Source organism: Chenopodium quinoa, unplaced genomic scaffold (genome assembly GCF_001683475.1).
Source record: "Chenopodium quinoa cultivar QQ74 unplaced genomic scaffold, ASM168347v1, whole genome shotgun sequence".
NCBI classification, from domain to species: domain Eukaryota; kingdom Viridiplantae; phylum Streptophyta; class Magnoliopsida; order Caryophyllales; family Amaranthaceae; genus Chenopodium; species Chenopodium quinoa.
In genome coordinates this window covers 4,448,150-4,461,329 of record NW_018745413.1, presented here as the reverse complement: position 1 = coordinate 4,461,329, position 13,180 = coordinate 4,448,150, and the positions used below count along the sequence as shown (strand labels likewise).

Genomic DNA, 13,180 nt, shown 5'->3' with positions numbered 1-13,180 from the left:
TAATTTGCTTTGATTAGTTTAGATTTAATTATGTTTGAGTAGTTTTCTTTCTAAGGTTTATGGGGATCCATAAATAATATGAGGGGGTAATTTATTATTGTTAATTGTCAATGCTTCATTAATTTCCTATTGATTGATTTAATGCTATGCAATTATATTGGGCCTAGTTTAATTGTATGAATTATGCAATATTGATTCGAGATTTTAGAGATGAGAATTGATGTTTAGGCGTAGTTTCAATAGGCAGACTAATTTATAAATAGTTAAGTCGAAATTCGAGAGATGATATTTAATACTGGTAAATTAACTATGTGATTGTAATACGTAGATAAAGCCCTTTATGATCTTATTAATTGATGGTAAATTTAGTTACTTTATAATTTAGATTATTTTAATTAATTAGGAATAGGAAGACTTGTTTCCCTTTGGTTTGACCCTTCTTCCCTATCTGCATAGTTAGAAGAATTTAGAAATTATTTTTGATTAGGTGATACGACTTTATCTTGTCAAAATTTGGAATCGTTGCCGGGGAAACGATTTTATTTTTATTTCTAATTGTTTTTGTAGTCTAGATTATTTTCCTTCATCCCAGGGAACGTGAGTTCCTTGGGATAGTTCTCATATTTTTCGTCTAGTTCTTTGTTTATGCCCAGGGGTTCCAGATCAGGCTACATCCCTTTTGATCCTGTGATTGAGTGTTCTTTTCATAGACAAAAGAATTTAAACAGGAAAATAATGGCAGGCTCTGGGCCGATATTCCTAGGGACCCTCCATCTGATTCCAGCGATTTAAAAGTTTCTTAAGAACCAGAATATGAGATGACAGGAAATACACCTAAAAAGCTCAGCGATTATTCGCAGCCGTCACTGACCGATTTTCCACATCTCAATCCCACTCTGGCTCTTGATGGAGTGCAATTCGAGATTAAACCCTAATTTATCACGATGATAGAAAGGAAGCAATTTAGTGGAGCTAAGCATGAAGACCTAAATCTTCATGTTGCAGACTACTGTCAATATTGCAATACCATCAGGCAAGCTGGGGTCACACAAGACCAAATCAGGGAGATCCTTTTTCCTTTCTCTTTACGTGGGAAGGCTAAATTGTGGTTTAATGGTTTGGATAGAACTGCACTTGGTATTACTCAGTGGAAGACTCTTGTTTTGAATTTTTATGACAAATATTATCTAGCAGAGAGGACAACTTTATTAAGGAGTGCAATTCAAAACTTTTCCCAAGAGCTAGATAAAAATTTATATAAGGCTTGGGAAAGATTCAAGGATCTGCAAAGAGAGTGTCCCCACCATAATTTAGCATAGTGGCAGTTGATCCAAGCCTTTTATAATGGGATTGGAAATTCATCTAGAACTATTTTAGGTTCTGAAGCTAGTGGGAGGTTCACTACTACAAAAATGGCCAAAGAGACCCGTCCAAAAAAGCCAAAGAGACTGCTTTAGAGGCGGTCTCTAGCTAAGCGGTCTCTTTGGCAAAGAGACTGCTTTGATGGAAGCGGTCTCTAGAATGAATAAACTAAGACCGCCTATTGCTGAAAGGCGGTCTCTAGAATGAGAAAACTAAGACTGATTATTGATGTTAGGCGGTCTCTTTTTTGGGAAAACTAAGACCGCCTATTGACCTTAGGAAGTCTTTGTTTTTTTAAAATAGAGACCGCTTATCCAACTTCACAGGTCTTTTGGGCATCATTTAAAAATAAAAAAAAAACTTATTTTATTTGATATTTAAATCGTAAATTAAAATTACATTTCATCAAAATAACTAATTGATTTTTATACATTTAATTAATTTATACATGGTATAGATTATATAGTACAAAATTATACAAAATCCATAATTACATATATAAAAATGATTAATCCTATACAATGCTTCTTCATCCCGAACTTCAACAACTCATTTGTGTAGATCTTCTTCTTTAGTTTCGAATATGAACTGATCCATTTGAGTATAAGCTACAATTAACATATAATAATTAGCTTAACCCAGAAAAAATTGTAGTTAACAACAACCTCCACCTCAAAAAAAAAATAAAATTCCAAATCCAGAATTTCAAAAGTAAATTAAAAAAAAAAAGAATTCAAATGGAGTGCCCAGAAAAAACTATTCTACCCCAATTGAGTTGATAAAATCATTAATAACCTACGAAAAATGAAAGAAAAAGTATAACTAAACAAAAAATTTTTATTTAAAAAAATTACAACAAGTTCGCTAAAATTAATCCTCTTTGTGAAATGAGATCTGACTTTTAGTTTCAACACACTCTTTCGTTTGGTTGTTTTTGTTTTTTTATGAGATCTTTCGTTTGGTATTTTAAAATAACCTTTCAAGAGTAAATCTAGTTATCCATTGTGATTTTGAGCCGATAATTGTGATTTTGAGATATATTTTCATCTAATTTAAAGATTGTAAACTGCAAGATTTTTTGAAAACATCAAATAAATTACGGAAACAAATTTCAAGAAAAATAACCCACACATTCAAATCGAAAATCAAATCATTCTATAAAAATAATATACAAAAATAAAAGATGAAGAGAAGAGAGAGAGAAAAACCTTTGAACCCAAAGAGAGAGTGTCGAGTGTTCGAGCAGGAGAATGACGAGTTGATTGCTGAAGCACCGCCGCGTGACAAGCGATGATGAGGGATATATAGGGTGAAGTTATGTTGGCGGGGCTAAGATCGAGAAGGAGAGAGTATAGGTGAAGGACTGTGAGTGAGATTAATGGAAGTGCAAAGGTTAGAGGTGGTTGGATGAATTGAAACAAAATAGAGAGAGAAAATCAGGGAAGGGATAAGAAGGAAGGAGGCTGAAAGGAATCTAGGGTTTTAAATGAGGAGGGAGTATAAAAAACGGGTTGGGGTAAAGCCCAAAAGCTATAAAGGGGATTAAAAGAGAAAATGATAAAGTAAAAAAAAAGTAGCGTGTAAGCGTGAAAAATTAGCAAGAGACCGCCTAACATAAATATGTGGTCTAATGTGCTAGATGCAGAGATCGCCTAACTTAAATAGGCGGTCTAAGGTGTTAGTGTAGAGACCGCTTTTTTAAGAACACGGGTCTCTCCATTTTAAAAATTACAAATAAAAAATTCAAGAGAGACCGGTTCTCTTTAGTAAATGGTCTTTATTAATTTTCACTTTCTTAAGGTAGTATGAGAGAGACCCAATATTGGGTCTCTTGAAACAAAGAGACCTGTTATTTAATTAAGCGGTCTCTTATCTTAGATCTCTTTAGCCATTTTTGTAGTAGTGGTTTATGAATCTTAATGTTGATGATGCAGGCCAAGTTATCGAAAATATGGAAATTCAAAATTCCCAATATGGGAATCCTAGAGGTTTTGTTAACAAAGGGAAACATAGTGTTGACTCCGTATCCTTTTTGCAAGCTTAATTAACCTCTATTTGTTAGAAATTAGATAATCTTAGTACTGCAAGTATAGCTAATGTTTCTGCTATTAATAATAATTCTAAAAATGCTTTTGTGAAAATTGTGGAATTGTAGGTCATTGGGAACAAGATTGCAAGAGTTCCGTGGAGCAAGTTAATGCCTTTCAAGCCTATAAGCAGAAAGACCCATACTCCAACACATACAATCTTGGGCTCCAGAACCATCCATATCTTTCTTGCCGGAGCACCAATGTTCAAAACTCGATACCCCCACAACAATCACAAGCACCACAACAACCACAGCAGAAATATTACCATCCCAACTCTGGCCAGAAAAGCCAACCACAACAATCCTCCTCATCTTCTAACCCTGCTTTTTCAGAAATTAGAGCGATGCTAGCTAGTACGCAAAAGCACATGGAGAGTAAAGATGCTCAAATTGATTCGATCATAGTCCATAATAAAATCGTAGATAATCAAATTGCGCAGATTTCCTCTACTCTAGAAGCCAGCCAACAGGGAGCCCTACCATTGCAGCCAACCAGACCTTCACATCAAGCTTTTGTAATTACCCTGAGGAGTGGTTCACACTATGATGAACCCCCTATGCCCAGAGATGATGAGCCTGTTTTAATGAAAAATGCTAATCTTGATTATATCAAACCAAACAAAGTTGATAATAGCCCTACAAGGCTCAAAGGTAGTACTAATATTTTTGATAATACATTGCAGGGTACAACTCCAGGAAAGGTTGCAACTCAGGATGAGAATAGCAAAGTTCAAAAGCCAGTTATCAAACTTCCATTCCCTAATCGAAATTTGAAAAACAAATTTGGATAAGCAGTTTGGTAAGTTCCTGGAGATGGTGAAAGATTTGCATGTAACGGTTCCTTTCATAGAACTAATTATACAAATTCCTGCATATGCTAAATTCATGAAGGAAATATTGACTAGGAAAAGGTCTATTAGTGAGGTAGAGACAGTCGCTTTTACTGCAGAATGTAGTGTCGTACTACAAAATAAATCTCCACCTAAACTAAAAGATCCTGGTAGTTTTTATATCCCTTGTCATATTGGCAATCTGATGATTGATAATGCATTATGTGATTTGGCTCCTAGCGTTAGTGTCATGCCGTTGTCTGTGTGTTCTCAGCTAAATATAGGTAAATTAAAAGCTACCAATATTACTCTGCAAATGGCCGACCGTTCTTTTAAATACGCCCTAGGTGTTTTAGACTATGTTCCTGTTAGAGTAGGTAAATTTTATATACCTATTGATTTTGTTGTTCATGATATGGCCGAGGATTTGCAAACCCTAATTATTTTGGGTAGACCATTCCTTAATACTGCAGGAGCAGTTATAGATGTAAAAAGTGGTAAAATGACGCTATCAGTAGCAGATGATAAAATTATTTTTAATTTGAATAATGCCCCTAAAAGCCTCATGATAGAGGAGAAATGTTTTAGTATTGACGTGGTTGATAAATGTTCTAATAAGCCCCAACTCTTGTTACACATCCCTTTGAGGCGGTATCTAGTGTTGCAACTTCTACAGGAGAAACAATTAGATGGAAAGAGGAAGTTAATGCAATAGAAAGAGCCCTTTACTGTGAAGGGCTTGGTTTTGAAGATGACAACGAGGAGAAAAGTGAGCAAGTTGCGAAAAGTGAGCTTATAGTGAGAGTTCCACCGAATCGAGTTGTAATTGCTCAATCAAGTGAAAAATAAAGGCAATCAAAGGCCAAAAAGGGTTCCCTTGTAAGCAGTAGCGAAGAACCACCTGTTGAAGCCAAGAAACATCCGCCCGATCGAGTGAGTTGGCGCCCTACCAGGCGTGTTAGGAAGCAAAGTCGTGGTCTGAAAATTGCCCGACTGGGTGACAAACCGCCCAATTAGGCGGTTAGCCAAGGATCTTAACTTCTCGATATGTGGTAAAAGGGTCGTGTGGGGCCTAGATAAACCAGCGCTTTGCGGGAGGCAACCCGTAATTTCTTGCTTTTTAGTTTAGTCTTCTTTCTTTATTTTTCTCAACGTGAGGTGAGAGGAGAGAATTTAATGAGTTATTTGAGGTTTTGTACAAGTTTGAAGGAAAGAGTTAGTCAAATTTGGAGACAAGAAGAGAAGTAAAAAATTAGACTCAAGTGTTGTGCGCCAACCGGGCGAGCTCGCGCTCGGCCAGGCGTGAGAAGAGAGTCTAAAAAGGAGGAAATCCGCCCGACCGGGTGAAGCTCTGCCCGACTGGGCACGAGAGCTAAGGAGAAAAAAATTAACAATTTTCGCCCGACCGGGCCGAGAGTTGACGAGTACGAAACTTTTACTCGTCCGACCAGGCGAGATGGCGCCTGACCGGGTGTGAGAAATGAAGAAAAAATTTGAAAGAACGCTCACCTGATCAGGCGAGCTCGCGCCCGATTGGGCGCGAGATTAGCCTTACCTGGGCCCCCCTTTCTTTTTCTTCTTCCTCCTTCTTTCTTTCCTCCTTGTTCATCTTTCCACCATTTTTTCTCTCTCTAAAAACTTGAAACCTCTACCTTCTCTCTAAGATCTTATCTCCAATTCTTACCCAAATTCAAAAAATTTTCCATATTTCTTCTCCTCTCTTCATCCTCTACATTCCTACACCAATTTTACGTAATTCCAAACAAAATTTTTACAAACCTATATTGTCAAATGGCATCAAAGAGGGCAAGAATACTAATTAGGCGGAGTTCTAGTTTGAGCCAAGCATATGACCCGAACTTGCAGCTTCCACAATGGCCTACCATTCAAATCGCGACGGAAACTCAACAAGATCGGCTAATAAAACTGTATAGGATAGCTCCCGCTGAACTATCGCCCAGCTTCTCGGGATGCGCACTCATTGCCGAGATACCAACTGTGAAGGGCTCACTAGCCCGAAGGAGTCAGCTCGTAGAGCTAAACCATGCTCAAATCTCCACGAAGGAGATCATACACCTATAAATAGAGGGCAAAGTACAACGGAAAGGAGGTCAGACACACAAGTTATTACACTCTCTACATCTCTCTAAGTACACTTTCTTTCTCTAAACACTCTCTTACTTTAGCATCAGAGGGGGGTTCCTCGAGCCATCCCGAAGGGAAGTTTACATGTGTTGCCTTGTGTAGGTTGTCGACGGGACCCAGCTCACCCAGCAGAACCCTTGGATCCACACATGGAACAATTGGCGCTAGAAGGAGGGGAAGGATCATCTAACTTGAGGTTCACCAACTGAGTTAGGAACTATCTGACAAAACACCATGGCCGGGGAGGAAGTTGTACAAACACCCATACCCAAAGCCAATGACACCAACCAAACACCACAAAAGACACCACCAGCAAATGTCGATCCTAAAGGATCCGCTGAAAAACCCAAATCTACCATCTCACAAAAATCCAACCCCATTGGATCGACGTCAGCTGCAGTTAAAGCAGCGTTGAAACCAGTCGATCCGATAGGATCTAATTCCATTTTCAAAAAAAGTATGTTGTTGACAGGCGCGAACAATGAACCCATTGTTTCAGTACCCATAGCCCAAAAACCACAACCCGTAAACATGCCAGCCATCCTGAAGAACCTCTCTAAGTGCAGTAAGGAGCAGCTGGCAGCTATGACAGCAGTCCTTGCCAACTTTGGTAAGGGAGCGAGCTCGTCAACAACAGTAGGAGCTACAGAACTGGCGGTAAAGAAGCTAACACCCACGACCCTCACCCCCGAGCATAAAGAGCTTGTTCAGCTAAGGAAGAAAGTACTGGAGTTGGAAGCTGGCAATCTGAATCGCGAATAGAGTGTGGAGGAAATAGCTCAGGCTAGGGTCAGCCCCGAAAGGCGAGTTTCTCGCAGAAGGTCACAAGCCTCTAAGCAGGGACCCATCCTAGATAAGGAGAAGCGAGCGCGGATCCAGGTTATTCAAGATGATTCCCCATTTTGTCGGGAGATTCTGGAGGAAACGATGGAGAAGATAAAGAAGCCAAGTTGCAGGTACAACAGAACCACAACGCCTAAGAGCCATATATCAGCTGTTGAGAATCACATGGTGCTTTATACCATGACAGATTCAGTTTGGTGCAAAGCATTCCAACCAACCCTAAAGGGGCTGGCTACGGTGTAGCATGGAGCCATTCTAAAAGGTTCTGTATACTTATAATTAGCTTAAAAGGATGTTCATGGAGCATTTTATAACCTTGGTAGATCGAACTAAGATGACAACTGAGCTGATGTCACTAGTTTAGGGGAAGGATGAGCCCCTGAGGGAGTTTATCACCAGATTCAGTAAGGAGGCAACAACCATCCCGAATATGAGCCAGGAGGTAGCGTTGCTGGCAATGTAGAGCGATTTTCTACCAGGCTCACCATTCAGAGCGTATATGAGGCGTAAGAGCCTTCGAACGCTAACTGAAACGCTAGGTAAAGCGCACAAGTTCATCAAGGCAGACGAAAATGACAGAGCAATGCTGAGCAGGAAGGCGCCCTGTGACCCAATTAAGCGGGCAGAGATCACCCGGACAGGGGCAGACCCACTTAGTGTCATAGTGGGTCCCGTGACACACTATTAATTTTGAAAAAAAAAAAAAATTACACTCACTCACGCATCTTTCCACTCCCAAAGGCCAAAGACCCAGAACCCCTAATTCCCTTACAACACAGCCACGCTTCCCCTAATCCCCTCTCTCTCTCTCTCTCTACTCTCTCCTCCATGGCTCCATTGAAGAATTGAAGCTTCAAGCATTCAAGCATACTCGGCTAGTCGGCTACTCGCAAAAACTCCATTGAAGGGGCGTTTGAGCTTTTTCTTCTCCACCGAATCAATCTCAAAGGAGTCAAAGGTTAGATCTTGTTTAAGTTCTTTTTCTGTAATTATTTTGGGTTCTTCAAATTTTGGTAATTGTGGGTTGATAATTGAGTCAATCATTCGAATTTTGATAATTGTGGGTTGATAAATGAGTTGATAATTGCAGGGTCGAAATTCTCCATTGAAGGGGCTTCATACTTTCACTCTTTCAGAGGCTCTGAGTCACGCCTCACGCTGAGCTTCGCTCCTTCATTGAAGCAGCCTACTGCCTACAGCCAGGTTAGATCTTAAACTCTTTACTCTTGACAATTTGACAAATGGTGTACGAATTTTTTGTTAATGGAAGTAGAAATTGAACTGGGGGTTAATCGTACTTGTATTTGTATATTTATTTTTGTTAACCGTGTATTTAATTGTAGTTCTATAAGCCTATAACTATTGTGTATTTGTGTAAATTGTGCTATTTTAGGGAATTATGGTGGTATACTGGCTTACTTCCTGTCTCACTGTCTGCCTTACTGGTTTCGGTGGTGGTGCAGGGAAGGGGTCAAGGGGAGGGGGTGGCTGTGAAATTGGGCAAAATTGGTTATCAAAGACTCAAAGAGGCCAACTTTACCTTTGACAAACCCTTTACACTAGTTGATTTAGTCATGTTTTATAACTTGTTGATGTTGATTTGTTGGTAGAGAAAAAGTAATTAGAGAGTATGATGGATTAATAATAATTTGACTTTATAAAAGAAAGGTTAACGAAAATGGGTGGTAGTTGTTTGTATGAAATTTCTTACAATGTTCATTGATTCTGTTTTTGATTATATGCTATTTTTGTGATAGTTGGATTAATAGAAATGTTATAAAAGAAAGGTTAACGAAAAAGGGGGAAGTGTGTGAGCGTTTTCTTGGTATTGTGCATGTTCCTAATACTAGTTCTTTGACTCTAAAAGCTGCTATTGAGTCATTACTCATGGAACACTCTTGAGCTTTCTCTCAAGTTCGAGGTCAGGGTTATGATGGGGCAAGTAATATGCAAGGTTCAATCAATGGCCTTAAAACTCTAATTTTGAATGAATGTTCTCAAGCATACTTTGTTCATTGCTTTGCTCACCAACTTCAATTGACACAAGTTGCTCTTGCTAAGAAAAACTCAGATTGTGGTTGGCTTTTTATTGATGTACTTACACCTCTCTTGAACTTTGTGGGAGGTTCACCTAAGAGGAGACAATTTCTTCAAGAAAAACAACGTCAAGGGGTTGTAGAAGCATTGTCCTTGGGTGAAATTGAATTGGGAACTGGTTTAAATCAAGAACGTGGCTTATGTAGACCTTGTGATACTCGTTGGGGATCTCATTTTAAAACCATTTTGAATGTGCTTGATTTATATCCTTCAATACTTTTGTCACTTGATTCCATTGCAAAAGTATCTGATACACTTGATTCGAATAAAGCACAATCTATTACACACTTGTTGATGTCATTTGATTTTGTGTTTGTGGCACACTTGATGGTTGATATATTTTGAATTACAAATGCGTTGAATGTGGCATTGCAAAAACATGATCAAGATATTGTCAATGCAATGGTCATGGTTGATGTAACCAAGACTAATTTGCAAAAGTTAAGAGATGAAGGATGGGATTCACATATGGAAAAAGTCACTTCTTTTATGGCTAAATATGACATTGAGGTTCCAAACATGGAGGGGCAGTATATTGTTCCTGGGAGAAGAATGTATAGAGGTAAAGGTCCACATGTGACTAATATTCATAATTTTAGAGTTGAAGTCTTCCTAAGTGTCATTGATCTTCAATTACAAGAACTTGAAAATCGATTTCCCGAGGTAAGTAAGGAATTACTTGTGTGTATGTCTTGCTTTAATCCTGCAAATCGGTTTCATTCTTTTGACAAAAGAAAGTTAGTTCAACTTGCCAAATTTTATCCCGATGAATTTTCAAGCTCTGAGTTATTATTTTTTGAACATTCACTTGAAAATTTCATTGTTGATGTTCGAAATGATGAGAGATTTTGGAATTTGAAAAGTCTAAGTGAACTTTCTACGAAACTTGTTGAGACGGGAATGTTTGAAACTCATGATCGAGTCTACTTACTTTTGAAGTTAGTGTTGATTATTCCCGTTGCAACGGCAAGTGTAGAAAGAGTATTTTCTGGAATGACGCAAGTAAAAGATAAATTGCGTAATAGCATGGGAGATCAAATGTTGAATGATTGTTTGATTACTCATCTAGAAAGAGATTTGTTTTACAATGTTAGCATGGATGATATTGTACATCGTTATCAAAATATGAAAACTCGTCGAGAGCAATTGTAATAAAATTAGTACTTTTTTAGTTGTAATATGAATTTGAATTACTTTATGAAATGAACTTTTTATGTATTTTTTTTGTTCATTATTCAAGCTTTGACTATATTTTGATATTTTATGCGGTCGGTGGACGATGATGGGATGTGAAAAATTGTACTTTCACAAATGATCAATAATTGATGGTGACACACTATCTCGAAAATCCTGGATCCGCCACTGCACCCGGACATAAAACGCAGCCAGGGTTGACCAGCCAAGCAGAGTTGAACAAAGCCGCAGAGAGGAGGATAAAGCTTTAAGGGTGAGAAATTTAGATCCGAAGAGAGGAGGAAGACCTGGAAGGTTCGACCAATATACCCACTCGAGGTCTCACTTCTTCAGCATGAACAAAGCCGAGGATAAGTGGTAGAGACCCCCAAGGATGGTTAATAGGAATCGTCATCCCAGCAATTGGTTAGCCAACGTGGTCATTGAGCCTTGTAATTATCCAGAATGGTTAGCCAACGTGGTCATGGTGAAGAAGGAAAATGTCCAGTGGAGGATGTGTGTTGATTTCACCGACCTCAACAAAGCCTGCCCGAAAGACTACTACCCGCTGCCACGAATTGATCAGCTTGTAGATTCAACTAGTGGGCATGCTCTGCTGAGGTTCATGGATGCCTTCTCAGGGTACCATCAGATCAGCTTGCACAACCCGAACAGACAAAAAACCACATTCATCACCGAAGGGGGAGTGTACAATTACATAGCTATGCCCTTCAGGTTGAAGAATGCTTGAGCGACGTTTTAGAAGACAATGGACAGAGTGTTCATGCACCAAAAGGGTAGAAATTTTGAGGTGTACGTGGACGACTCAATCGTCAAGAGCGTCACACAAGTAGGGCATATCATGGATTTGGAAGAAACATTTTCCACCCTGAGAAAATATAACATCAAACTCAACCCGAAAATGTGTCTTCGGGGTGAGCTCAGGAAAATTCTTAGGCTTCCTGATCAGTGAGAGGGGAATAGAAGCAAATTCGGAGAAGGTTGAGGCACTCCTAAGCCTATTTGAGCCTAAATGCATCAAAGACATCATGCGATTGACATGCAGAATGACCGCGATGACCAGGTTCATCAGCAAGTCAGCCGACAAAGCTTTGCTGTTCTACCAGCTGTTGAAAGGGAACAGGAAATTTAAGTGGGGAGCCGCAGAAAAGGAAGCTTTTGAGGGTATTAAGGAGCATCTGACTAAGCTCCCAGCTTTTGAGGGTATTAAGGAGCATCTGACTAAGCTCCCAACAATGATCAGCCCGGAGTTGAAGGAAAAATTACAATTATACATTTCTGCGTCAATTCAGACAATCGCAGCCGTTCGCCTGGTGGAAAGACAAAAGCAGCAAAGGCCAATATATTTTGTAAGCCACGTGCTAACCGAGGCAGAGCAAAGGTACCCATTGGTGGAGAAGTTGGCCTTTGCAGTGGTAACAACATCAAGGAAACTGAAGCCATATTTTGACGCGCACATAATTCAAATCCTCACAAATCACTTGTTGGAGAAAGCGTTACAGAAAACGGACGCGTCAGGCAGACTCCTGAAGTGGGCTATTGAGCTCTCCGAGTATGAATTTGAGGTCAACCCAAGAGCAGCTATCAAAGCGTAAACCTCATTGAGCGGCCTTATCAGACTTCATTGTGGAAGCCTCGTACGAGGAGAAGGAAGATGATATTGGTATCTGGAAGGTGGAAGGTGGAGGTAGATGGATCATCAGCCCAAACAGGGAGCGGAGCAGGGATTATAATTACATCCCCAGAGGGAAATGTATTCGAGTATGCCATAAAAATTTAAATTCAAGGCATCAAACAACGAGGCAGAGTACGAGGCAGCTCTGGCAGGCCTACGTATGAGTATAGCAGCCGGAGCCAGGAAAGTCCATCTGCAGACTAACTCCCAGCTTGTCGCCAGTCAGCTGAGGGGGGCGTATGAGATTAGGGAGTCCACATTGTTGAAGTATGTGACCAAGGTGAAGGAGCTGGCCGCTCAGCTAGTCCACTTCCAGATAGACTTGGTCCCTAGAGTAGGAAATTCACAGGCCGACACATTATCCAAGTTACCTAGCTCCACCCTGCAGAGCCTCACAAGGACATTGATGGTGGAAGTCCTGGAGGAAAGCAGCATAGCTGAGAAAGAGCAGGTGAACTACATTAGACAACAACGGGCATGATTCACAAATATACTAGAATACAAAGTTCATGGCTCGCTGCCTGACGATGAAGTACATGCTAAGAAAGTGAAAAAAGATGCCAACTGGTACGTGGTGATGAACGGAGAACTCAACAAGAAAAGTTTCTCAAAGCCACTGCTAAGGTGTATCCCAGAGTGGCAACATGAGAATATAATGGAAGAAGCACACTCAGGAATATGTGCCAACCACATTGGTGGAAAAGCATTGGGAATAGAAGTTCTCAGAATGGGTGCATATTGGCCAACTCTGGCTCAAGACGCGCTAGCATATGTGAAAAAGTGCGACAAGTATCAAAAGTGCTCTCCAGTCATAAACGAGCCGGCAAATGATCCGACCCCAATTTTCAGCCCGATTTCGTTCGCTCGGTGGGGAATGGACATATTTAGATCGTTCACCACTGGGTCAGCGGGCAGAAAGTAACTCATAGAGGCGGTGGACTATTT

At 39.9% G+C, this 13,180-nt stretch overlaps 1 protein-coding gene and 1 long non-coding RNA gene across 2 annotated transcripts; one reads left to right on the top strand and one right to left on the bottom strand.

The window, feature by feature from the left end:
- Window positions 1-1,734: 1,734 nt before the first annotated feature.
- LOC110713358 lies at window positions 1,735-2,975 on the bottom strand. The gene is made up of 2 exons (XR_002509880.1): window positions 2,571-2,975; window positions 1,735-1,970 (listed from the first exon to the last, which is right to left on the bottom strand). It is a non-coding gene; the product is annotated as an uncharacterized LOC110713358 (long non-coding RNA).
- Window positions 2,976-9,768: 6,793 nt separating this feature from the next.
- Window positions 9,769-11,290, top strand: LOC110713478. The gene is made up of 2 exons (XM_021891921.1): window positions 9,769-10,480; window positions 11,004-11,290. The coding sequence occupies exons 1-2, from the start codon at window positions 9,769-9,771 to the stop codon at window positions 11,288-11,290; spliced, it is 999 nt and encodes a 332-aa protein (XP_021747613.1).
- The last annotated feature ends 1,890 nt before the right edge of the window (window positions 11,291-13,180 follow it).

Bases quoted from the DNA above. Each gene is read 5' to 3' on its own strand.
- LOC110713478 (XM_021891921.1), top strand. From the start codon at position 9,769: ATGGTCATGGTTGATGTAACCAAGACTAATTTGCAAAAGTTAAGAGAT. The intron at 10,481-11,003 runs GTTATCAAAATA...GTAATTATCCAG, and splicing joins CATGGATGATATTGTACATC to AATGGTTAGCCAACGTGGTC.